Source organism: Castor canadensis, chromosome 15 (assembly GCF_047511655.1).
Source record: "Castor canadensis chromosome 15, mCasCan1.hap1v2, whole genome shotgun sequence".
Classification (NCBI taxonomy): Eukaryota; Metazoa; Chordata; class Mammalia; order Rodentia; family Castoridae; genus Castor; species Castor canadensis.
Genome location: NC_133400.1, coordinates 70,339,990 through 70,366,929, shown reverse-complemented (window position 1 = coordinate 70,366,929; position 26,940 = coordinate 70,339,990). Strand labels below are relative to the sequence as shown.

Sequence of the window (26,940 nt, the reverse complement as noted above, 5' to 3'; positions counted from 1 at the left end):
GGGGAGTGGGAGGGGGTGGAGTGGGTGGTAAGGGAGGGGGTGGGGGCAGGGGGGAGAAATAAACCAAGCCTTGTATGCACATATGAATAATAAAAGAAAAATGAAAAAAAAAAAAGATACTTACTGTCTAAAGGGGAGAAGATAGCTACGGGAGGGTGCTATGTTAAGATAGGATTATGTTTGTTCCCCTCATAATTTTCCCTTCATTTATTTAAGATAGCTCAGTAATTCCTTACTACTTCATTGCTTTTGGGATTTTTTTTTTCAGAGTGGAAAACATAAGAAGCAGATGTCAATGTTTTTTCTTTCCTTTTGTAAATGTCTCAACTCCTTACTGAGATGTTATGCACACCCCAGAGAGAAGTTGAGCAATGGCGTTTCTCTAAGGAAACAAGAGCAAAGAGAAAGAGAGTCTCCAACAGCTGGGGGAAAGCGTGAACATTGGGAGGGATTCCCAGAAGGAGTGAGGAGCTTATGCCCTCCTTAGCAGCACCCCAGGGAGGTGACGGATCCACAGCAAACCAGTGTGTTATTGTTACACTGAACACCCTAGCCTCCTACAGTACTGGAATAGCAGAGTCCTTCTATCTCAAGGAGTCTTTTGGGCCGGGTCCTTCATGATGGCAAAGAAACCAATGTCCAGAGAACCCATTTTACACTTTTTGAGGTATGGAATAATGGGAGCCCCACATAGTAGCAAGCAAGGAGGACTGCCATTGAGGAATGGGACAGAACTTCATTCTGGCTGGGTGACAGAGGTTTTAGAATAAAATATAGATAAATGTAAAGGACAAGAGTTTAGGAGTGGTGGTACATGCCTATAATCCCAGCTAGTTGGGGGGCAGAGATAGGAGAATCATGGTTTGAGGCCAGTCTGAGCAAAAGTGCAAGACCTTATCTTAACATCTAAAAGCAAAAGGATTTGAGGTACGGCACAAGCAGTAGAACAAAGCACAAGGTCAGCCATTCAATCCACAGTACCCCAGACATCCACAAAAAAATGTAAAGGAGAGGAAAACATAGACTCTAATAAATTGAGCCTTCTTATGCCAAACCTCTGAAATGCAAAATGATCCAGAGTTTGAAACTTTTTGAGAACATGGTGCCAAAACATGCCACAATGGAAAATTCTATACCACAAAACTGTCTCAGGTACAAAATTATTTAAAATATATTATAAAATTACTTTCAGGTTATATGTATAAGGTGGATAAGGAACACAAATGAGTTCTTCTTTAGACTTTTGGTCCCATCCCTGAATATTCCATCTATATTCAGGAGATATATATAGATATAGATATAGATATAGATACATAGGCAAATATTCCAAAATCTGTATTTAAAAACATTCAAGTCATTTCTGTCTATAGGCATTTCAGATAAGAACTACTCAAGCTGTGTGAAACACATGATGACTGGAACATAATAAACCAACAAGAAATGTGCTCCATCTAACATAGGGAAATACTTGCTTCTAGAAACTACTAGCATAAACTTATGGAGAAAAACTAAAATCACAAACTACAAAAAATATAGACTCACATGCTATGGGGACACTCACAATGCCTTGTCATTCTCAAGCCAGGGGAGATGCCAGTAGTCCACAGGAGGTTGGCTCACTGTTCAATCAGAGGACAGTGCTCAGCTACCCACTGTTCTCTCCAATGTTGTGTAAGGCTAAGTCATGTAACCTCTTGAAATCTCATTCTGTTTCCTGTCCATCTATCTATCTACCTACCTGTCTATCTATCTATCTATCATTTATCTATCAACTATCATTTATTTATCATCTAAGTATCTATGTATCTATCATCTATCTAGCATTTATCTATCATTTATCTATCATCTAGCTATCAACTGTCTATCTATCATTTATCTACCTATCTATCTATCTATGCAGTACTGAGGTTTGAATTCAGGGCAGGTTCTCTGCTGCTTGAGCCACACCTCCAGCCCTTTTGCTCTGGTTATTTTGGAGATTGGCCTCTCTTTTTGACCAGGCCAGTCCAGACCATGAGCCTCCTATTTTATGCTTCCTGCAGTCACTGAGATGACAGGCATGCAACACCATGCCCAGCTTGTATCCACTGAGATGGAAAATTTTTTTGCCCAGGTTGGCCTGGAACCATGATCCTCCAAGTCTCAGCGTCCCACATAGTTTGGGATGACTGGCACACACCACCACACCCAGCTACTGGTTGAGACTGGGGTCTCGTAAACATTTTGCCCTGACAGGCTACCAACTGTGATCCTACTGATCACAGCCTCACAAGTAGCTAGGATTACAGAAGTGAGACACAGGCTCATAACTGGTTTCCTCTTTTGAGAAGTGAAAAATTTGTATTGTTCTGGAGAAATTTGAGGCAGATTGAATTTGCATACAGAAAAGTACTTGATAAAGCATCATGTAAGTTTATATAGCATGTTATTATGATTATATACCATAAAAAGTTTTATTGCTATGAGCAATCTAAAGTTTACTCTCAACAAAGTATCTCAGCTGTATTCTAAAATCTTCAACAAAAAAGACTTTTTTTTTTAATGCAACTAAAAGCATTCCTTGGTTGAATGTTGTCTTGTTCACATGATGATATACTTACCAGTAAAACTAAAGTTCCAGGTGTTATATTAGACTTTGTGTATATAGGGCGAATAACAGACAAGGTTCTTGCCTTCAAAGGGATTACAGCCTAATAGCAGAGAACCCAATATTACACAAATTTGCAAAATTTGCCAAGAACAGACTATCACAGGCCATGATATTTTGCCCCAAACCAAAATATGCCACTTGGTGTAAAAATAATTTTGAGTTGAAGGAAATTAAGAATCAACAGGGGCAGGAAGAGTCCTTTGCCCACTCCTTATCTGCCTAAAGGCAGGGCATAAATTTCTCTTTGAGAAAGGTAAGTTCCTCACCCCTGATCCACCATCCCAAGGAGAGAAGAACAGCTCTTATCATAGCTCTTATCCTCCTCTTCCTCATCTCCATCTTCCTCCTCCTTCACCTCCTCCTCCTTTGATATTGGGGACTCAATATCAAAATAAATCTAGGGCTGGGGATGTAGCTCAGTGGCTGGGTGTTTGCCTAGCATGCAGGAGGCTCTGGGTTTAATCCCTAGTAACTAAAAAAACAGAACAAAGAAAAAAACCAACACGATAAATCTTTACCTGAACAGTCCTTACTAGATTTCACTTTCCATTAGTTCTCTGTTACATGTCCTGTCATTTCCCCACTCCACATTTAACATTTCTTGAAGTGTGTGTGTGTATACATATATGTTCTAAACATACATGTATATACATATATATATATACTTACAAATCTAACCGCTTCTTTGAGTTTATGTGATTTCCTGTGCATGTAAACATTAAAAAAAAAACAAAACTGTGTGCCTTTTCTTCTGTTAATCCATCTTTGTTAGTTTAATTTGCAGGCCTCCAGGGACAGATTTAAGAGGCAGAGGAAATGTCTTCCCACTTGGCAGGGTTTTAAGAGAGTGTAAGAGCAATGAACTACGTAAGAGTGAGCCCAGGAAACACTTTATGAGAAATTGAGAGTTAAGCTGAGTCCTAAATGGAGAATAGGGGCGCGTATGTGTGTGTGTGTGTGTGTGTGTGTGTGTGTGTGTGTGTGTGTGTGTGTGTGAGAGAGAGAGAGAGAAAGAGAGAGAGAGAGAGAGAGAGAGAGAGAGAGAGGGGTAGAGGCACAGGTAAACATCTTTGACTTAAGAAAAGAAAGCTCTTGAGGTCTTAAAAGAACACAGAAGTAGTGTAGATGATATTTTTCAAAATGCCTCTTTTGTTGCATCATTTTTATGAGTGTTAACATTTCAAGAACCTACCTAGTAGCATTCAAAGCATGATTGCATAAAGACTTTCAAAAATAACAAAGGACATGTGAAATAAAGGAGAGAAGAGGCACGTATTCCATATGGAATAAATCTAGAAATTCTGTGCATACATACACATGAAACATAATGCTCCATTATAGTTTGTATGAAAATTAGGCTGACTTAGGTTACTACCGTTCATCTTCTCTGGCGATATTGTTCAGCATAAATTTTTCTGCTAATATCCATCCCACTATCTACATTTCTTTTTCTTTCCTCTCATGAAAGCCAGAGCATCTGTATTATTTACAAGACCTATTTTCCACACTTGATTAGTTTACTGTAGTGAGTGATTCCCAAGGAGGACTATCAGTTAGTCTCAGGTTTTCATTCTCGCAGTTTTGATTCTCACTACATGAAGTGAGTGATAGTAAAGCAAAATGTGCATTACATATTGTTTGTGTTAATCTTTCTGTTTCATTCAGACAGATATCATCCCCCCCAAAACACAGTCTAAAACACAAGCATGTCACCAATTGAGACAAAGACTGTTTCCAAAATGCTTAGGTGCAGCCAAGCAAAATCAGCTCTCCACTACCTAACACACCACTCTTTTTATTACCTTCATTAAGGCATTTAAGCATCCCGCTAAAGTGCCACTCCATCACTGAACTGTCCCTATTGTGTAGCTTCCTGTGCACCACGACTAGGGGTTTCCCTGATAGAGATCTGCTCAAAATTTCTTTCCACTCAGCTTCAATGACTGCAATTATTGAGGCCTCCCGGCTAATGACACGTGGTTTGCATCCATTTTATGCACAAGCGCTACTTTTCCCAATAGCCAAAGCCAGAGCCAATGAGCAACAAAATAATGTAGTACTAGATTATAGCCAAAGTATAATATATATACATCCGCACGTGCATGAATCCATACTGACAGAATAAACACATAAATGGGAGGAAAGTGACAAGCCTCCTTCACAAAAAAATTCCAAAGCCATTTTTTAAAAAGCTTCAGGGTGTGGGGGTTAATATTCTTCCTTTTAAGTTTGAATTGGACTTGGAAACTTGCTTCCTAAAAGTCAATATTGAAAGGGAAAAATAGGAACTGTTACTTTTGCCAATGATAAATCATATTGATACCTTCCCATATGAAGTGATGAGGACACTATATGTCTGGGATATTCTTTCCAAAGCCCAAGGCCCTGATACAGTCATGAGAAAAAACATGAGACAAAATCAAATTCCGATAAAGTCAAAATAAGTGATATTCAAAAGACCAGTATTAGTCAAACTATCAAGGTAAGTCTGGAGTTTAGTCAATAGTAATGTATCAATGTCAGTTCCTTAGGTTTGACAAATGCACTACAATTGTGTAAGTATATACAGAAATACTGTGATGTCTTTGCAAATTTTTTGTAAATATGAAATTATTCCAAACTTAAAAGTTTAAAAAAAAAGTTAGTGTTATTTTTACTTTGTGACAATCATGCTCCTTATTAATGAAAGATTTTACAAGATTACATTAAAAATAACTAATAGGAATTGACTGTTCACATTGTGCCAGGCACCGCACTAAGTCTTCATACACTGTACTTCATGCTTACAATGTATGAGGGAAATATGACGATCAGTCCCATGTTACAGATGAGAAAACACACTGAGGTTAAATTCCTTGCTCAACATCCCGCAACAAATACTACACAGCTTTCACAACTTTCTGAATCATCAGAAAGACCCAGTGACTTTTGGAACTGTATTGTTGGATGCAGGCCCCTATCTACTTAATTCATCAAAGAATCGGCTGTTTGCTACACAGGCTATTCAATTATCAAGAACAATCCATTTGCTAAATTACTGCACTGTGCGTGTTTGTTGTAAAAATAAAAGTGCACTGTGCTGTGATTTTCATCTGTTCTCCACCACCAGACACTTGATTTCTAATGGCAGGGACACGAGCTACTGTGTTATTATCTCCAGTGAGTAACTCACCCCTGGTTCCCAGTCCTGGGTCTGTTTGCTGCACAGAGGGAGCTCATTGTATGCTGGAGCGGGAAGGGATGAACAGTACCGCTCCAGCAATGTTGGTTCAAATCAATCATTCCTAATGTGGAAATTTACATTTGAAAAAGGCTGATCCAAGAACCATAGACACAACTCTCACAAGAGGGAAAGCCCAAGGAAAAGCAAGCTTCATTGTTGGTGATCATTGTGGTGGTGATGGTGTTGATTCACTTTGCTTTGTATTTTTGTTCTGAGACTAAAAGTTGATTTAAGCATACTGAACTGATCCAATTATTAAATTATGTTATCTTTTTTATAAGCTCTTCCAGAAAGGAAACAAAATAAAACCAGAAGCACAGGAAAGAGAGAGAGGGAGAGAGACAAACAGAAACAAGGGTGAGTAACGAGAAGATAAAACAGGCACCTCTGTATTCATTTCTAGTATGTTGCAGCCCCAGACTCTCCCCACCTTGCATCTTTTCGAAGCCTCTGAATGTGACCAATGACCATTTTACCAGACGCAATGCTAACTACAAGAAGACTCTTCAAATCTAACCCTGCTGTTTGCCTCCCTGGCTTGCAGTAGCTGTTTACATAACATGGAGATAAATAGAAAACTAGATCTGCTTATTTCCAGGAACCGCATTAGCAAAGCAGAAAGTTAATGAAGGACACTGTCAAGTAGTATAGTGTGTTTAATAAAACACTTTCTGCCGGAAATGAAAGAAGCCTCTGCATGTGGGATGCAGCAGCTTATCACTAATTCAGAATCTGCCTCCAGCCTGGGACTTTTGTCTTTCTTCCTCCCACTAGCTGCACTTTCAAGTGAGATGACTTGCTTTGTAGGCTTCCCTGCTCTGGAAGGAAGCTCAGAGGAAGCAGAGTTGAGAGAGTTCATTAGGGGTATTTCACAGTCACTTGGATTGCAGTGTCTCTGTCTCATCTTTTTAGATCACACTGCTCATGGAGAGTCTTTCTTTATTTTGTTACTTATACTTGTACTTATACTTGTCCTACAAAGACTAGAGCTCCTGCATTTTCCACTTACATCAGTGGAACTTGTGCACAATTGAAAGTCTGTCCCATGCTGCTGGGCATTCACTGATTGCAAATCAGCTTATTGTATTTTAAAACTTCAACATATTCTTGAAAATGTGGCATTTTGAAGATAATCTAATTCTAAGAGAAGCATATCACAAAAAGGAAGGAAAAAATAAAGAGATGACAGAGAAAGCAGGAGGGGAAAAAGAACAAAGAAAACAGAGACAAATGGACACGAGAAGGGTCAGGTAGAATGATGTTGTACAATTCAGATGCACTCTATAAGAAGTATGGAAAGATATTTTAGGTGTAATACATTTGATATCAATGAGAAACTTGGATCAGATGTACAAAAAGAAATGAACAGGATAGAAACTGGAATGAATGAAAATGAGATAAAATTTATTTATTTCTTACACACAATGGTTCTAAAAGTACTTAGCCTGTGTAAAAGTAAAATGTATGACAATAATAGCGTAAGCAGTATGTGGGGAGTATCGGGAATATTCTGTTGTAGACAGTACATACTGCATATGAAGCAGTATAATGTTATTGGAAGGTAGATCCAGATTAATTTAAAATGTACATTGTACACTGTAAGAGTATCACTAAAGAATTTTTTTTAAAGAGGAGAAATTAGTAAGTCTATTGAGGAGAAAAACAGAACCATGAAATTGTGCTTCAATTCAAGAAAAGGTAGTGAAAAAAAGAAAGAAAAAATGTAACAGAGAAACAACTAGCAAGATACTTACATTTTAATCACTTGAACTAATAATAATCATTTTAAATATGAATTACTTAAATATACCAGTTTAAAAAATAATGGTAATTATTCTGTCAGATTAAGTAAAAAGCAGAACCTAAGAAACCTATTTAAAATATAAAAGCATAAATTCACATCTTCAAATATTTAGACCTTACTAATATAAAAACATATAAGACATAGTAGCTATATTAATAGATACAAAAGACTAGACTATAAGGCAACTCATTAACTTCTGAAGGTGTTCATAATATATATATGTGTGTGTATATACGTATATATATCCATCTTATACCACTACAGTATCCTATAAAGTACTTATTATTATCCGTAACTTTGGAGACTAGAAAACTTTAGCTTAAAAAGTTAAACAATGCATCCAATGTTTCTTGGATAAAGCAGAGCTGGGGTTAATATCCAGGCTTATTAGAAACCCCACACAATGATTCACTGTTTGAAATTGCCACTACAGATAGCTTGTTTAATAATAACTGAAAGTCAATTGATTGGTTTTTGCAGTATTTTCTGGATCTTTTGAGGATATACCTTTATTAATTATGAATACAGGTCAATTTTATTATGGAAAAGAGGAGGGAGTTATTATGATCTCAATTTGAAATCTCACATGTCAATATTTTATAGGTCTGTAATAATATACTTATAACTTTTTGACGATCCAATTTTATCATGCTTAGTGATCTGAACTTGTGCTCTGAAATCACAATACTAAATACTAACTATACTAACTATATTACAATACTAAATATAACTATATTACAATATAACTACTAACTGTATTACAGTATTTATTCTATTTTCTCAATACTCTTCTGTTTTGAAAGTACTGGCTAGAATACTCTGTATCTTGACACTCTCCAAGCTTCTATAAATGCTCCATAGGTATCAATTTTTCAACCTCTTTATCTATTACTTGTATACATTTTGAATCCATTAAGGCTTATAAAAAATTCATGTAAAGATAAATCCAGGAACTGGAAGTAATTTTCTGGAAAGGAAGGGTTGAATACAGACCAAAATGTTTTTATAGGAAAATAAAACCAATAGACTATTAAGATGTTTTTTATTTAAATGCTAAAGTTATACATTTTATGCTTTAGAGTTTTACTTTAGGTATGACTGACTAGTCACCATGGAACAAAATCCTGTATTCCTTACTTAAGAGTCACAAGAGTATATTTGGATTGGAAAACTGCAAATTCATTTTTTAGCTACAGATGGTTGCTGTAAAGAACACTAAAAGCGCTCATAAAGCAATAGGCCAATAAATACACTAAAAACAGTAACGTGTATCTGGGACAAACTGGCTTTCATAGCCCAGTACCACCCATTGTAATCACCAGTATGAGTTTCAGCAATAAAGAAATGGGTATGAACAAGAGCAGCTATTAACTTAAATCAGATTGCTAGATACCAAAACACTAACTGGGAGTGAGAGAAGAAAGCTTGGAAAAAAAAGTTTCACCTGACTGACAGTAGGGCAGGCAGGTTCTTGTACAGCAGGCTGGGTATCACACCCCACTCTAGAATTTTCCTAACTCCTTAAGCTAATCTTGTAGTTTCCCTGATCAATTTCAGTATTACTTGATAAAATATATACTTGGCTGTGCTGTTTGGCCCCTAAAGATACCACATGTGCCATTTCATCCGTTAGAGAATAACACATTGGAGCAAAAGAGCAACAGATACAGACTGAATTTCTCTACAGCTCAGAAGTGTGACTGGTGGTGACGTTTCCTGTCATGGGCCCATGAGATAAGCCAATCCTAATATCTGATTATCTTCACTTTCAAACTACTACGTATGCTTCCCACCAGAAACGTTTTTTCTGTTGGCAGTTGAGTAAGATCTATTTGAACATGTCTAGACTTATTACACTAAAGAATTGTGAGCGAAGTATAACCTTTAGTTACTATTTTAAAAGCACATTAGATGAGTTAAAGTAATATGCTATTTCTAAAGAAGGCGGCAGACATATTAACAAGCCTACTGAGAGTCCTGCACTGTCACAGCGCTGAGAACAAAAAGGAAAAGGTAAGTGCCCTATGCTCAAACGCAATGCTTCATGAAAACCGAACACCATCAAACCAAGAACGAAGCCTGTGTCTTCCGGAGGCAGCAAGAAGGCTTCGGGAGACGGATCTGTCAATCAATCAATGAGCCCATCACCCGAATGAAAGGCCCCGCCTACTCCAACTCAGGAGCCGCCCCCACCTCAAGTTGTCCCCCAGTGTCCCCCACATACGGGCCCAGCCAACCCAAGGACGCCTCGCGTAACGTACCTGAGACGCGTGCGCATCCACGGCCGGGATCCCTCCGTGCATCGCAGCGCTCGGGAGCGACCTCTTCGGCCTGGAGGCGGCAGGTACCGTCGTCTGCGGCTTCCGCCGCCGCCATCTTGCCGGCGTGAACAGTCAGGTGGGCTGCAGCGGCGACGGCGGGCGAGGGCAGCGTCGGCGGCGAGGACGGCAGTGGCGGCGTTGAGGGCGGCGAGGACGGCGGCGGCGTCTTCGTCGAGGACGGCAGTGGCGGCGAAGACGGCAGCGGCGGCAGCGAGGACGGCAGCGGCGAGTACAGGGGCGTCGGCGGCGAGAACAGCGGCGGCGGCGAGGACGGCGGTGGCGGCGTGGTCGGCGAGGACTGGGTTGGCGGCGTTGAGGACGGCGTGCGCGGCGAGGACGGCGTCTTCGTCGAGGACGGCAGCGTCAGCGGCAAGGACGAGGGCGGCGTCGACGTCGGCGAGGACGGAGGTGGCGTCTGCGGCGAAGACAGCGGCAGCGAGTGAGGGGGCGGCGTCGACGTCGGCGAGGACGGCGTGCGCGGCGAGGACGGGGTTGGCGGCGTTGAGGACGGCGTGCGCGGCGAGGACGGCAGTGGCGGCGTCGGCTGCGAGGACGAGGGCGGCGTCTGCGGCGAAGACGGCGGCAGCGAGTGAAGGGGCGGCGTCGGCAGCGAGGACTGGGGCGACGATGGTGAGGACGGCGCTGGCGGTAGCGGCGAGGTCGTGAGCGGTGGTGAGGGCGGCGTCGGCGGCGAGGACTGGGTTGGCGGCGTTGAGGGCGTCGGCGGCGAGGACTGGGTTAGCGGCGTTGAGGGCGTCAGCGGCGAGGGCGGCAGTGGCGGCGTTGAGGGCGGCGAGGACGGCGGCGGCGTCTTCGTCGAGGACGGCAGTGGCGGCGAAGACGGCAGCGGCGGCAGCGGCGAGTACAGGGGCGTCGGCGGCGAGGACGGCGGGGGCGGCGTGGTTGGCGAGGACTGGGTTGGCGGTGAGGACGGCGTCTTCGTCGAGGACGGCGGTGGCGGCGTTGAGGACGGCGTGCGCGGCGAGGACGGCGGCAGCGAGTGAAGGGGCGGCGTCGGCAGCGAGGACTGGGGCAACGACGGTGAGGACGGCGCTGGCGGTAGCGGTGGCGGCGAGGTCGTGGGCGGTGGCGAGGGCGGCGTCGGCAGCGAGGACCGGGGTGGCGGCGAGGACGGGGTTGGCGTCGGGAGCGAGGGCGGGGGTTGGCGTCGGCGGCGAAGACCTGGACGCGGACGGCGGTGGTGCAGGCGGCAGCGGTGAGGACGTGGGCGGCGGTGAGGGCGGCGTCGGGAGCGAGGACGGGGGTGGCGTCGGCGAGGACGGGGTTGGAGGCGTCAAGGACGGCGTCGGCGGCGAGGACGGCGGCAGTGAGGACAGGGGCGGCGGCGAGGACGGGCAGCGTCAACGTCAGCGGCGAAGACGGCGGCAGCGAGTAAAGGGGCGGCCACGGGGGTGGCGCAGGCGGCAGCGGCGAGGACCGGGACGTCGTAGGCGAGGGCGGGGGTGGCGGCGGCGTAGGCGAGGACGGGGACGGTGTCGGCAGCCTTGTGTCCTGAGAGAAGGGGGATTGAGAACGCAAAAGGGCGGTGTGAGCAAAGTTGTAGGGAAGACACAACTCACTGATGTGTCCTTCTCGTTAATGAGTTCTTATCCTGAAAGGAGCTCAGTGATTAAAGTAACGTGAAACTCGTCGGAAGAGAAGAGTATGATCTAAGATTCTAGGCAAGCAGTTTTGCCTAGCAATTCTGTGCTCTTCCTAGCTTTAATTTCTTGGTCAAGAAAAGTTTCTTCAGCTGCTGCCTAGCGAGTATTCTTAGGTCAGATCCCTGAGGGAATTCGTGCTGTTCGGAAATTAGTTGATAGTTATCTTACCTGATAAAAGAAAAGCACAAATTTAAAACTACCTCTGTTAATTAACTTCCTCTCAGATTGATAATCATAGGCCGGGTGTTTAGTGCCCTGATTATATAGACAGTGCCAGTGTTCTGAAGTCATAGCAGCAAAGTATGTTACAAGAAAATCATTTTGTTATCACTTTTCAGCGTGCGAAAAACCACTTTCAGTTAAATATCTCATTCAGTTTCCACAATAATTCTCTGTGTTCCACTTGTAAGTAACAAAGATAGGACTGGAACCAAGTATGAATTCTGGATTACTTGTGAAGTGGAAATAGGCTCGTCACCTAGATTAAATTTTCACTTCCCTTCTAATAGTAAAATTAAAATTGTGATTTTAATAGTTTTTGTTCTAAAATGTTTAAATCTCACAATTTTTACTTTTCAGGTTTGTGCAAACTCTGATGCATCTTCTTAAAGGAAATACTGGGACAGGCCTTTTAGGACTCCCATTGGCAATTAAAAATGCAGGCGTAGTGGTAAGACTTCTTTGTAATCTGCACTCAGCTTGTAGGTAATTGTAAGCAAAAATCACTGCCAGCTAGCATACAGCCTCACTAGATATAACCGGTGAAGTGATATTTAGAAGATCTTTGTTGTATTGATAAAATTATGTGAGCTTGATAATGATATAAGATGAGAATTACTGTTTTCATTTGTTCTTAATTACTTATGTTTTTTGACAGAATCCCCATGAAACCTAGCACAATATTGGAACTTTCCAGGTACGGTTTTGTCTTTTGGAATTTCAGAGATTTGAGCAGTGTACTTAAAACAACAAACGTAGTTATAAAGCAGATTATTGTATTGTCTCCATTTTTCTTTAGACTCAGAATGAAGTATATGGTTTTCAGACAAGGAAACATAGTTAACAAAAGGAGTAACGATATCTTTTAAAAACAAACATTTAAAACATTGTTAGAGAAATTACTGTAATTACAGAGAACCTCGATGGGGAGAACTCGTTTATAAAGTAAAGAAGTTATAGTTAACACTTTTGATTGGACCCATTTCTTTTTTTGCAGTGCTATCATGCGTGTTGTCTTAAATATTGCTTAATGTCCTTTCTGTATCAAGTTTATTGATTTTTTCCCTTATGCAAATAACTAATCATTTTGTCCAATTTTTTTTCATTGAAAATCAGTAGTACACTGACTTACTGATTTTATGGTTAACCAGTGTCTTTAAATTTAAATATTTAAACATTTTGCATTTTCTTTCCCACAGCTTGGGCCAATCAGCCTTGTGTTCACAGGAATCATTTCTGTTCACCGTACGCGCATACTGGTACGTTGCAGTCACTTTCTGTGTCAGAGGTAAATGTGGATTCATTAAGTCTAAGTTATTTTAAAGCTGTGTGCTTATTTAGAGCATCGTAGCCTTGTATGTCTGTGCTTTTCAACCAGAAGCTGTATTTCCTTTCATCTGTATGTAGACACATCTAAGATAATGAGTATGGGGTGGGGTAGCGTTGCATAAGATGTAGATGTAGTCATCAGTTTAGTCATCCTTGACATTCTTGGAGTATTGGTCCCATCTCCACAGACACCAAATTTGCAGCGCACAAGTCCCTCACGCTCAGCAATGGAGTGCTTGCGTGGTGCCAGGGCACTTCCTCCTCATAGGTCAAATCGTCTCTAGTTACTTGTAATGCCTGATACAGTGTAGATGCGATGCAAATAGTTGTTATGCTGTATTAGGGAATAATGACATGAAAAATAAGTCTGAATATATCCAATACAGTGTTTTTCATACATGTCTGATTGAATCCACAAACAAGGGATCTTCATAGTACTTATGATATGAACCTTATTAGTGAGATAGGGTGGCCTTTTTTTTTTTTTTTTTGCCTAGTACCAGTGGGAAAATCAGAATAGATATAAAGAGGAAATGGAGTCAGTGGTACACTTTCAGTTATAGTCCAAGGTCTTTAATTTATTAGCAGTTTAGTTTTGGGTACAGTGCCTTCAGTGCTGTGTACCGACATGTGGGGTTTGTCGATATCAGTAAAATAATACATGCCTTTTTGTTTATTTTTGTATCATGAAACATTTCTACTGGACAACAAACCATTAAAAAAAAATCTATTCCAGTAGACCAGAATTCTAGTCTTGGCTCTTTTGTCATTGTTGAACGTTCTTAAAAAGAAGCATGTCACTTACGATGTTTAAATAACTATACATACTTGCAAAAAGGTTGGAGAGAAAGAATGGTGAAATAATGCCTACCTCATGGTGCTATTTTGAAGATTAAATGAGATACTTTACATGAGAATATAATGGAAATTCATGCAGTTACATTATAAAATAATTTGAACAGGAGCTGTCTAGTCAATTTTTCATGTATTTGAAATATCAAAATCATCGAAGCAAAAATACTAGCTCCTCTGAATTCTGTAGCTAGGTAAACTTTAGCAGTAGATAAAAATTAAAATTCTGATGAAAAGGACAGATAAAGATTTATAATTTCTTGAGGCCTGTTTTTAGGAGTATATAGATCTTCACATTTTGAAAACTAATCTATCACTTCATAGCCCTGTTTTCATTAATTTCCACTTATTAGATGTTCCTTTTTAGGAGTGGTTTTGTGGACCAACTAGATGTTTTTCTTTTGTGTGTGTGTGTGTGTGTGTGATTAAATGACAGGTTTAAAAAGCCAGCCTTGGGTTATAGTGACACCGTGAGTCTTGCTATGGAAGCCAGCCCTTGGAGTTGTCTTCAGAAGCAAGCAGCTTGGGGAAGGTAGGCACTTGCTATGTTTTTAATATCTAGCTGCTGAAATTTTGTTAATTTTTAAGTTTCCTAATCTGATATAAATAAAGCTGAGGGGACATAATAACTGGCCTTCAGAGTTAGACAGCCTTGGGTTCAAATCTTAACTCTACCAACTTTCTGTTTAATAGCCTTGGTCTAGTTATTCATTGTTTTGGTTTGAGTATCTCACTATGAAATGAACTTATATTTCACAGAATTTTTATAATAGATTAAATAAAATGGTACTTATAAAGCATCTGGTCAACCAATGAGATAATCATGTTTAATAATTTTTTAAATGAAAGGAAAAAAATCAAGAAAAATGTTACAGTCTCATTATTTCAGATAAAATTGTGGTGTTTAACTATATGTTCATAAAACCTCTGAGGTCTGTTTGTATTTTATATCTTACTGTCTTATTAGTTAGATAGCTTTCTTATTGATAACATGGCACCTCTAAGCCAGGTGAACACAGGATATTTAAGAAAATTAAGAAAGCATGAATAATCAACAAAATGCTAACTGTGGTACAGATAATGTGTGTGGTAGGAATTAAAGAAGAAAAAGAGCAATGTTAGTAGTTTATGATTAAAGAAGGCTTTTCTGGTGATTTTCATAAATTTAGGTTTGTTCATAAGTTCATGAGGTTCCTGAGTTCTTGATATACTGAGGAGAAGGAAGGAGACAGAACCTAACACTTGGAAATAATATACACTAGGAAAAGAACCTCGGTTTTGCCTACAGAATCCAGAACCCCAAACCCCATCTTTCTTCTGCCCCAGATTAGAAGCAGCTTTGTTTACTTCTATAAGGAAAATGGCTTTCAGTTAGAAATGGCTGGAAACATTGTGGGTAGGACACTAAAATCAAAGGTGAAAAATGTTAAGGGAATACTAAAATACTTGAATGTAATTCATCAGAGAAAGGAAACTTGAATTTATTTTAAGGTATCCAGGTAACTTACAAATAATATCTCTGAAGAACCAGGGAGAGAATGGTAGCATTATGGCAGAATGAAGATAGGCCAGGTGCCTTTTAATTCCAAGTGAGAAGGAGGATCTGTGGGTTTTGTTGACACTGATGGTCACACAAGAGACCATTATCGGTTAATAGATGCATGCTGTTGCAGTCACACCTTGTCTCTGGACCAAAACAATGAAGTGTGGCTGTGTATTGATAACATGGAGGCAAATGTTGTGACTTGAGAACTGCCATCCCAAATAATGTCACTTTGGCTGCTAGCTTTGGTGATATTTCTTTCTCACTCCTGTGTAGTATTTTATATAGCTGGAATTTCCTAGATCACTCACTAAAAATAAAAAACTAGTAAGCGATCTCTTGTTTGATTTAAGCTATGCCCTCTTGCTCTCTGTTCTACATCCTTAGTAATGGTTTGAATAGTACCAAGCACGCGTCACACATTTGCAAATGCTGTGAATAGGGAGGGGGGAAAATACACTGCACGACAAGAAAAAGAACTTGGGCTGTAGAGGTGTGGTATTTTTTATGACATTGTTTTATAAGCAGATGTCCTCCAACTGGTGAATTTCAGGAATAGGTAGTGATGTAAAACTCTTGGCTTTGTAATTTAATTGGGCATTCTTTTGCTCTATAATTCTTTTTTGTTTTGTAGTGAAAACAATAGCAAAGTTTATTAGGAAAGAAATTTACTATAACAGGATGAAGGTAGGGAGATGTGGGGGAAAAGGAAGAAACATTTCTGCTCCTCCTTGCTCTATAATTCTAGTGGCATACGGATCATAATATATGATGTTTGTAGGAAGCAAACATTTTAAATGTTCTTTACTTAAGGAAGTAAAAAATATATTCTATCATAAAGTAGTCCATGACAAGGAGCTAAATAGCAGTCCAAAGGAGAAGTAATACACTGACATTTTACCACTTCTTACTGACACTTATTCGTGGATTCTCTATAGGAGTGTGGTTGACTTTTTTCTGGTGATAACACAGCTGGGATTCTGCAGTGTTTATATTGTCTTCTTAGCTGAAAATGTAAAGCAAGTGAGTATTTTTCTCTAGTTAGTGAAATCATTTTCTTCTAATGCTCTGCTTACGGCATATTTCTTCTGTGGAAGCCAGGGTTAAATACTAAAATGTCTTCCTTTCATAAACGTCCTTATTTTACAGGTTTTCCTTTAGTCTTCTGTTTTGCAAGTTGGATTTCTGATACTATTTTGATTTTTCTGTTTGTTTTATGGTATCAATGTCTGTTCTTTCGGATCAGACCATGACATGATTTGCTAATACTTAGTGACTTGAAATTTAGCCTGGGATAGTGGCACATGTCTATGGCCACAGCACTCAGAAAACTGAGACAGGAGGATTGTGAGTTCAAGGTTACGGAGCAAGACCGAGTCCCTCAAAATAAAAATAAAATCAACCCCCCAAAATTTAGATCTCAAAAGCATATGTATAGATATTTCAGGGTCGTATTCTTTATTCTGATATTCTATAGAGAGTACATGGATTATCCAGCAGCCCAAAAAAGTGAGGTTTATAAAAAGTGAGCATTTATTACTAAAATCCAGTAATTGCTGCCATTGTTTAAAAAGGTAGTATCTGAGCATTATAGTTTTCTATATTCTGTCTGTGTTAGAAGGGTTTGCTTGAAGAGGAGGTGGTTTGCAGCTTTGATGGCAAACACAGTCGACAGTCTATGTGGACAAGCGTGCAAAATACCAGACTAAAAACTCACGCCAAAACAGTCAGACATACTTCTTTATGACTGGTACTAATTCCTATTTACCCCCATCTTCTTTAACCATCTTTTCAGCCAATAACATTAATTATCCAAATATATATAGTGCAGTAAACATTATACATAATAAATATTGTTTTATAGATGTTCAATACAAGATGATGTAAATATGTTTTCTAAAGAACCTTGAAGTATATATAAGTATACATTTGACTCTTTTCTAAATACAAAGTGTGCTTCATTTTATGTTAAGACCAAGAATTGGCAAACTTTCTGTAAAATGTTAAGTAAAAAGTATTTTCTGCTTTTCAGGCCATATGGTGTCTGTTGCAACTACTCAACTCAGCCATAGACAACAATATGTAAACAAATAAATGTGGCAGTATTCCAGTAAAGTTTTATTTGCAAAACCAGATGGTGGACCATATTTGCTCTGCAGGTTGTGCTTTGCCAACCCCTGATTTTGTCCATCCCTGTAGATTACACTTGAGCCACAGCTGTTTAATGTTGAAAGAGTTGGTGGAGCTGTTGTACAGAAATGAGAGGGTCTCTTAAAGGGTCACACTTAGTTGTGAGCGCTTTATTTCCACATCTCAGCATTTATAAAATTTTGTGTATTTCTGGAAAATTTCCCAACCCAGTTTCAGTGTCACCTGGGAAACCTTCCATAGCGGTTCCTCCATGACATCCTTTTCTTCACCTCTTCCTGGAATTTATTATTTTCTCCTCACTTCTATAAGACTTCAAAAAATAACCTTGATCATACTGTATTAAAGTTAATTTATAGGTTGATTTCCACCACTAGACTCCCAAATCCTATGAGAGAAAGGACAACTTACGAAACAAACTTTTCTGGTAGAAAAATTTGTAACTTAAACTTGTGCTGATCCTTTAGGTACAGGTGTTCTCTCAGATATATGTTATTGTAGAATAGAGCGAGAGACCAGTGACAGCATGTAGAGAAGAGACATGTGAGGGGATGGAAAGAACCAGCAGTTCTGCTTGTGCTCTTGTTTATCAAATAAAGTGTCAGTGCTTCCATTAGCATTACTTGTTGTAGATGATGTGCCAAAAATTGCATATTCCTAGGACTCCCCATTCCTCATAAGGATGTTGATGTCAAGCGCTGATAACATGTACCATCTTGCCAGTCATTCACATGGGAGTACGATGAAGAAATGAATTTTAGGATTGTGCAAGATGGCAGCACTCCTCTGTTTCTCATGTGTGCTGAGAGTGATCAGTAAGCTCTGTTTAACCTAGGAATAACGCCTTATGATTTTATATTTGCATGCTGTGATATACAGCATTTTGATCTTTATAATTACTCTGTGAAGTACATGGTGTGCTTATTTTTATGAAGCTGTCTTACAAAACATGAGAAATATATCCTAAAGTCTGTGTAATTAGGTTGCAACCTAGGTCTTTGTCACGGTTAACATTCGCTGTGGGTGTTTTTGGAAACAGAGTCTTGCTGTGGCCTTGAACTCATGATCCATCTGCTTCTGGGTTTACAGACGTTCACCACCACACCTAGCTTACCACCTAATGTGTTGTTTATTGCTGGACAGAATGTCTGATTTTAGGTACATGAGTGTGTGTGTGTGTAACAGAGTAAAAAAAACGGGAGAAAATGAATGCCTAAAAGTTTTGGATAACTTTCTCCTATGAAATATGATCAGTTGCTTCCAAAGTTGAATGGAAAAGTTTAACTCATTTGTGCATATCTGGAAGATGGGGTAGAGAATTGATTTTCAAGCGGGGTGTGGTGGCGCATGCCTATAAAACTCAGCAATTCGGGAGGTAGAGATGGGAGGATCTGCAGTGCAAGACCAGCCCAGGCAAAAAACCACCAAGCTGGGTGTGGTGGTACATGTCTATAATCCCAGCTGTGTGAGGGGAGGTTTGTGGTCTGACACTGGTCCTGGGCAAAATCATTAGGCCCTACCTGAGAAATAACTTAAGCAAAAAAAAGGACTGGGGATAGGGGTCAAGGTTCAAGTGGTAGAGTGTTTGCTTGTCTAGCAAGTGCAGGCCCTGAATTCAAACTTCAGTACTGCCGAAAAAAACAAAACAAAAGTAAAAGTGACTCTCTGGGAGGTAAGCAGAATGCCTGCTGTAGATAGAAAGGTGAAAGCCCTTTAGAGCCATAAAGAGCAGGCTTTGGAAAGTAGTTGAGAGCAATGACACATCACCTGGGCAGAAGAGGTGAGGTCTGAGCATCATGGAGTAGAGAGTGCCACTCTGCAGAGATGTGACAGTATATAGCACATTGTTAATGAAAACTCTAGGATCAAGCTGTGGGGTTGGTACTTCCCTAATATGCGTGAGACTGAAGGTGCAATATTTCTATAACCCAAAGAATTAATGGTTTAGTTGTCAGACACATGTGGAAACCTGCACCGTAGCTGATCTTGGTCCCTTTAAACCATTATGACAGATGGTGGGGGGAAAACACTGCATTGGCGATTCTCATCTGCCATAGTTCTGGTAGCTCCTCCTTGTCTCACTCTTGAGATACTCTGGAAAAGCTCACATAGATGAGACAGTGTTTTGGCATGGAGAATGGAGATGGGGAAATGTAGTTTACATTCGCAGGAGTCAGAAGATAGGAGACCAAATCCTTGCTCTCAGATTTAGCTCTGACAGTGGGTAAGACCTCTTATCCCTGGCCAAGCCTCAGCTTCCTTGTTTGTAAAATAGGAATAGTAACAAAATCTTCCCTTGTTCCTGATAAACTTATTGTGAGACTCATCTGATAAAAGATGTGTGAAAGTCTTTGTAAAACATAAAACAGTATTTAAATGTAGGGGGAAGTACGACATTAATTCTTTAGCTTTACCAAAGAACTTAATTTGCTTTTAGAACTTTAACCATTAAATTATAAGCCACTGAAAAGTTAAGATGTAGTAGATTTTAGTAAATTTGAAGTCTAAATGGAAAGAACTGAATTTAGTAATTTTATTTTATAATATTTGTTCTAGTGTACATGGTAAACATGTGAGACCATAGAAGTCCTATTAGATAGCCCATCTCTGTCTCTAGAGGGCACCAAAGGACTCAAATGTTTACCTGAATCTTGATCTAGGTATGTATCTACATTTTTATTTTATTGTAATTTTTAATCCTGAGAATTGTCATAACCATCTTTCTACCAATGAATGCTAAAATATTATATTTATGATAGAATTAATTTTAAGTTACCAAGCACCCAGTAATTCAGACAGCCCTTTAAAAATGGTTTGTGTTACTGTCTATTTTTTGCCAGAAATTCATGGTAGAGCTTAACTTTCACCTTTATCTAATACTGTTTTCAGAGGTACTGCTTTGATAAGAAGCCCTTGGCTCTAAACAATTTAGTAGTTGCAAGAATTGAGTTAGTAATGAGCTCTCTTCTTAATGCCAAAGGATTCAAGTTGCCAGTTTTGCTTCAATTCAGATTAATAGAAACTAAAATATAAAGCTCCAATGCCAGTTACCAGAAAGATAACGGTGAGCTATGCATCTCTTAAATGGTGCGTGGCATAGCACGAGAGAGTGCGAGTTATAAATGGCCACATAGCTTAAAAATGTAGTAGATGAAGTCCCCACCACCTGAGTGACATTAAGCATTGCTTATCATAAATTACAAATGTACAGTGAAGTAAAGGAAACTCTTGAATTATCAACCGTATCAGAGCTTTGTTTCAAAGTTCTGACTTGTTGGCCTCTTTCTCCACTCAAAGAGCGATGTGTCAGCGCAGGACAGGTGGCACTTGCTCAGAGCACCCTCTCTATGTTGCAGAATTTGGTCAGGTTAACATGGAGCTCTCACAATTCTCAGGCCTAAGTTTGGATTCTACAACCCCTACTCCCTAGCTTGATATTACGTAAATTTTTCTACTTTCTAAGCTTCAGTTTCCTGTAGTTTAAATTGAAATTGGTACTGTAACCCACTTCTGAGAGCCATTTTGAGGATTTAATGAGGTACATATGAAGCACGTAGTTCAGTGCCTGATACAGAAAAAGTGCTAAATGGTACTAGCTGTTGTGATTATAGTCAACTTCTTAAGAATCTATGTATCCAGGCTCTTGATTGTAGCAGTATATTCCAAGGAGGGTGCAGAGTGTGGGGAAAATGGGTTTTCATTGGTACTTATATTGCAGTGTGATTTCTTTGGCTGTACGTTTTAAAATTGTTTCTAAAATCTTCTATAAATTTCATCTATTTTAGTAAGTTGGATTATATGATTAATTGAATCAGACAATTTTTAATATGTGGAACCTGCAAATAGTAAATCTGAAAATCGGGTTATGGAAGTGGGTGAGTAAGTTTTCAGACGAAGTTGGTTTATCTTGTAAAAGATTTCTACTCAAGCAGAAGTGACCTGCTGTCTAGCAAATGGCCGTGCATGAATCTGGTGGCGACTTAGAAAATATGTACTGATAGTGGTGGTAATCTATAAACAGTTGCCTTCTGCATGGTCTTTAAACTTTGCTTTGGCTGCTGTGTGTTTCGGAGAAGTACTTAGCACTTGTTTCCTACTCTGAAGAAGGTGCTGAGATCTCAGAGCAGATCTTCAAGACCTTTGCTGGGAACTTGAGCATGATAGTCACAGAGCTCCAAAGTAAATTAGTAAATCCATCGCCATAATTTCCTAGTGGACTTTATTTTTACAGTACAATATAAGAAGTTATCTCCCGAAGGAGATTCTCTTACCTCAGTTATCCTTACACCTGATGTATACATACGTAAGAGTTTCTAGGAAGCCAGAATATCTTGAAAATAAGTAAATATCTTATTTATTATAGTGCATGCCCTGGGAATCTATCATAGTGTGTATAGATTAGGGGTTTCTGTGTACCTTTTATGTTTGTAAGTTGATGGATGTTTTCCCTGCTTCCTTACTCCTTTGCTAATCTGATACAGGCTCATGAAGGATTATTGGAAAGCAGAGCATTTGCTTCGAATACTTCCAGTTCATCTAGTGCATGTGAGAGAACTGTGGGCCTGAGGATATACATGCTTTGCTTTCTTCCATTTATAATTCTTCTGGTCTTCATTCGTGAGCTAAAGAATCTGTTTGTGCTTTCGTTTCTTGCCAACATTTCCATGGCTGTCAGTCTGGTGATAATTTACCAATATGTTGTGAGGGTAGGTACATTTTTAGCAAAATGTCATATTTAAGTAAGGCTTTTGTTTACTGTAGAGGTAATAGTATGATAGGTAAAGACCTGCACTGGATGTGAGGCACACAGCAGATAAGCAGTTAATGTTATCCATGGGGGAACTTTTGACTAGAAAAGTGTGTGACAGACATGACAGGCACAGGCTTTGTACTCAGGTCTGGTTTTGGCCCTTGGCAAATACGCTTTAGAATTTGGTAGTACCTACCCACCCTATTAGAGATGTTGTGAGATTTAGGATTGTGCTCTTAATACAGTGTTCACATGGGACAACTCATTGAGTGTATTGTTACTCATTTAAAATTTTACAATCACATGCCAACCCAATCACAAGGGATGGATATGTATGTGATTCTGTCATTTTCTTATCACCGCCTAAGGAACAAGGGTTTTTGCTGGTTGAGATAAGGATAGCTATACAGGGCATTGACTCACATTGATTTCCTGTGCGTGGGTGTTACCTTCTAGGTTAATTCTTTTTGATCTAACCTTTTCTCTAGTACCTGTTCCCCTTTTCCTATTGGCCTCAGTTGCTTTAAGGTATCTGCTTTAGTTTCTCTGCGTTAAGGGCAACAAATGCTAGCTAGTTTTTTAGGTGTCTTACCTATCCTTATCCCTCCCTTGTGTGCTCTCGCTTTTATCATGTGCTCATAGTCCAATCCCCTTGGTGTGTTTGCCCTTGATCTAATGTCCACATATGAGGGAGAACATACGATTTTTGGTCTTTTGAGCCAGGCTAACCTCACTCAGAATGATGTTCTCCAATTCCATCCATTTACCAGCGAATGATAACATTTCGTTCTTCTTCATGGCTGCATAAAATTCCATTGTGTATAGATACCACATTTTCTTAATCCATTCGTCAGTGGTGGGACATCTTGGCTGTTTCCATAACTTGGCTATTGTGAATAGTGCCGCAATAAACATGGATGTGCAGGTGCCTCTGGAGTAACAGTCTTTTGGGTGTATCCCCAAGAGTGGTATTGCTGGATCAAATGGTAGATCGATGTCCAGCTTTTTAAGTAGCCTCCAGATTTTTTTCCAGAGTGGTTGTGCTAGTCTACATTCCCCACCAACAGTGTAAGAGGGTTCCTTTTTCCCCGCATCCTCGCCAACACCTGTTGGTGGTGTTGCTGATGATGGCTATTCTAACAGGGGTGAGGTGGAATCTTAGCGAGGTTTTAATTTGCATTTCCTTTATTGCTAGAGATGGTGAGCATTTTTTCATGTGTTTTCTGGCCATTTGAATTTCTTTTGAGAAAGTTCTATTTAGTTCACATGCCCATTTCTTTATTGGTTCATTAGTTTGGGGAGAATTTAGTTTTTTAAGTTCCCTGTATATTCTGGTTATCAGTCCTTTGTCTGATGTATAGTTGGCAAATATTTTCTCCCACTCTGTGGGTGTTCTCTTCAGTTTAGAGACCATTTCTTTTGATGAACAGAAGCTTTTTAGTTTTATGAGGTCCCATTTATCTATGCTATCTCTTAGTTGCTGTGCTGCTGGGGTTTCATTGAGAAAGTTCTTACCTATACCTACTAACTCCAGAGTATTTCCTACTCTTTCTTGTATCAGCTTAAGAGTTTGGGGTCTGATAATAAGATCCTTGATCCATTTTGAGTTAATCTTGGTATAGGGTGATATACATGGATCTAGTTTCAGTTTTTTGCAGACTGCTAACCAGTTTTCCCAGCAGTTTTTGTTGAAGAGGCTGCTATTTCTCCATCGTATATTTTTAGCTTCTTTGTCAAAAATAAGTTGGTTATAGTTGTGTGGCTTCATATCTGGATCTTCTATTCTGTTCCACTGGTCTTCATGTCTGTTTTTGTGCCAGTACCATGCTGTTTTTATTGTTATTGCTTTGTAATATAGTTTGAAGTCAGGTATTGTGATACCTCCTGCATTGTTCTTTTCACTGAGTATTGCCTTGGCTATTCGTGGCCTCTTGTGTTTCCATATAAATTTAACAGTAGATTTTTCGATCTCTTTAATGAATGTCATTGGAATTTTGATGGGAATTGCATGAAACATGTAGATTACTTTGGGGAGTATTGACATTTTTACTATGTTGATTCTACCAATCCATGAGTATGGGAGATCTCTCCACTTTCTATAGTCTTCCTCAATCTCTTTCTTCAGAAGTGTATAGTTTTCCTTGTAGAGGTCTTTCACATCTTTTGTTAGGTTTACACCTAGGTATTTGATTTTGTTTGAGGCTATTGTAAAGGGAATTGTTTTCATATATTATTTTCCTTTGGTGTTAAAATCTTTGAACCATCTGATTTATCTGGTACAAGATTTTAATAGTGGTTGAACCCACCATTCTTGCCTCTGTGGCTACTCAACTATTCCAAATGCATTTGTTCAATAATCCATTTTTAAAATCAAATTCTACCTATATTGACTCTATGTAGGAAATATCTATTCTGAGAAATCTACTACAAAATATTTATTACTGTTTTTAGAAAGCATTTGGGAAGACAAGACAGAGGATCAAGAGTCTGAGGCCAGGCTGGGCTACATGAGACCTGACTCAAATATAAATAAATTAAAATTTCCTCTTATTTTTCTATATGTTGAATACCTAGAAGAGCCCTTATTTTTCTTATTTTTTGAAACTTTTCTGCCCAGTCTTATAAATTTGAATCAATATAACTATTGTTGGCATTTTTATTGGTATTGAATTGAAGTTCTGAATTAATTAAGGGAGAAATGTTTGTTTCAAGCATTCTTAAAAGGTTAAGAGAAACAAAAACTGGATCTTGAGAGGAAAAAAACTTTTTTTCTGTTTAAGGGCTAGTACATAAACAAATATTTAGTATATCTATATACCTAAAATTTAATGGCAATGAGTGGCTAAGAAAAATGTTCCTGAAAAGACTTCTTAGGGAGGACATAATGACAAACAGAGAAACACTATTCTTTCACATGATGTTGATCAGTCTCACCTTAAAATTTCTCAGTTTGAGCTGGGGACATGGCTCAAGTAGTAGAGTAAGCAGAAGACCCTGAGTTCAAACTCTAGCACCACCAAAAACAAAAAACAGGTTACTTCTTTGTATATTTTAGGTGTAACAGCGGAGTTAACTTTTCTAATAGTTCTGGGGTATGTACTTCTAGGTGCTTATCTTTATTCCACTGGATAGGATTTTTATTATAGTTCTAACTGGTGATGAGTTACACTAACAAACAAAACTTTTGTATATTAATCTCTTACAACTAACCATCTGAATTTTTAATTTTAACATAATTATAGTTGGTTTTTTCTAACTTTTAATATAATCTACAAATAATGAAACTTCAGCATCATCCCTTCTAACTTTTATGACTCTTACACTATTTTGACCAGGAATATCACTAACACCTATAGAAAAATATAACTAATACTTCTCATGCTAGGCACCATTAGTCTGTATTTGATTTTAATGGAAAATTTTCTGATATTGTACTGTTAAGCCCATGAGAAGTCAATGTTATAATTAGGAGCTTATCAACCAATTTCTGTTTAAAAGAATTTTATCAAATGGCTTTTTGGCATATATAAAGGTGGTCAAATGACTGCTTTCCTTGGAATATTAATATGAACATTGTGTTAATGGATCACCATATATTAATTCACTTGTGGATTTCTGATATGAATTTCATGTGTGTGGGCGTTTATGTGACAATGCTTTACTAGATTTTTGCATTGATAATATGAGTGAAATTCTTATTTATCATGTATCATGTTATTTTGTCAGGTTTTGGTGATACTGATTTCATAAAACAAATACATAACCTTTCCTTTTTCCCTCTGCTCAAAAACATTTTCAAATAGAATCAAAGTTTCTTATTTCTTTTAAATATTACCAATCTGCTAGTGAAAACGTCTGAATTGAGTGTTTTTATTGTTGATGGTCATTTTAATTTTTAATTTTGTAGCATATGTTTTGGCAATTTATTCCTTTCACTACTGGTTTCAAATTTATTTCTACAAACTCCATGAAGTAAACTTTTTTTGTATCTATGACTATTTACTCTAATATATAGTTTTGTGCATATGTGCTTTCTACCCCTCTCCACACAAACCATTACTATTTTTTAGTAGGGAGTCGCTCTCTTTTCTTTTATGTCATTAATGTTGTCCCTCTCACTTTTTTATTCTCAATGCATGAACTCATGTGCTGTTAATAGTTTTGTCTTGTTCCCCTTTTTTATAATTTATTTCTACTATCATATTTATATTTTCTTCCTGCTTTCCTTATATTTGTTTTGTTGTCCTTTTCTCAACTTTTAAAATTTGATAGTTACTCATTTTTGTGTGGAGGAAAGTGTCTGTTTTGGTGGGAAAATGGATTTTAAAGATGAAAAACAAGTAGATTCCCTGCAGTGTTCTTGGAGATTTGTAAGTAAGGATTAGAACTATTTCCTTTACTTTGATGAACTGTTTTCATTTCAGTGTGCACAATATC

General features: G+C 38.9%; 3 protein-coding genes across 4 annotated transcripts in view; 1 reads left to right on the top strand and 2 right to left on the bottom strand.

Annotated features, from left to right (window-relative positions):
- LOC109677561 (cyclin-Y-like) overlaps window positions 1-26,940 on the bottom strand; it is a 344,091-nt gene that overhangs the window by 26,959 nt on the left and 290,192 nt on the right. The gene's annotated exons all lie outside the window — the stretch shown is intronic.
- Window positions 1-26,940, bottom strand: part of LOC109678662 (centrosomal protein of 295 kDa-like) — a 381,166-nt gene that overhangs the window by 93,132 nt on the left and 261,094 nt on the right. The gene's annotated exons all lie outside the window — the stretch shown is intronic.
- Window positions 1-26,940, top strand: part of LOC141417501 (neutral amino acid uniporter 4-like) — a 126,366-nt gene that overhangs the window by 57,234 nt on the left and 42,192 nt on the right. The window contains exons 3-6 of the mRNA XM_074056439.1: window positions 6,155-6,230; window positions 12,242-12,332; window positions 13,081-13,169; window positions 14,499-14,594. Of these exons, the coding sequence (XP_073912540.1) occupies window positions 12,258-12,332; window positions 13,081-13,169; window positions 14,499-14,594 (260 nt within the window). The 5' untranslated portion in view covers window positions 6,155-6,230; window positions 12,242-12,257. The remainder of the gene's footprint in view (window positions 1-6,154; window positions 6,231-12,241; window positions 12,333-13,080; window positions 13,170-14,498; window positions 14,595-26,940) is intronic.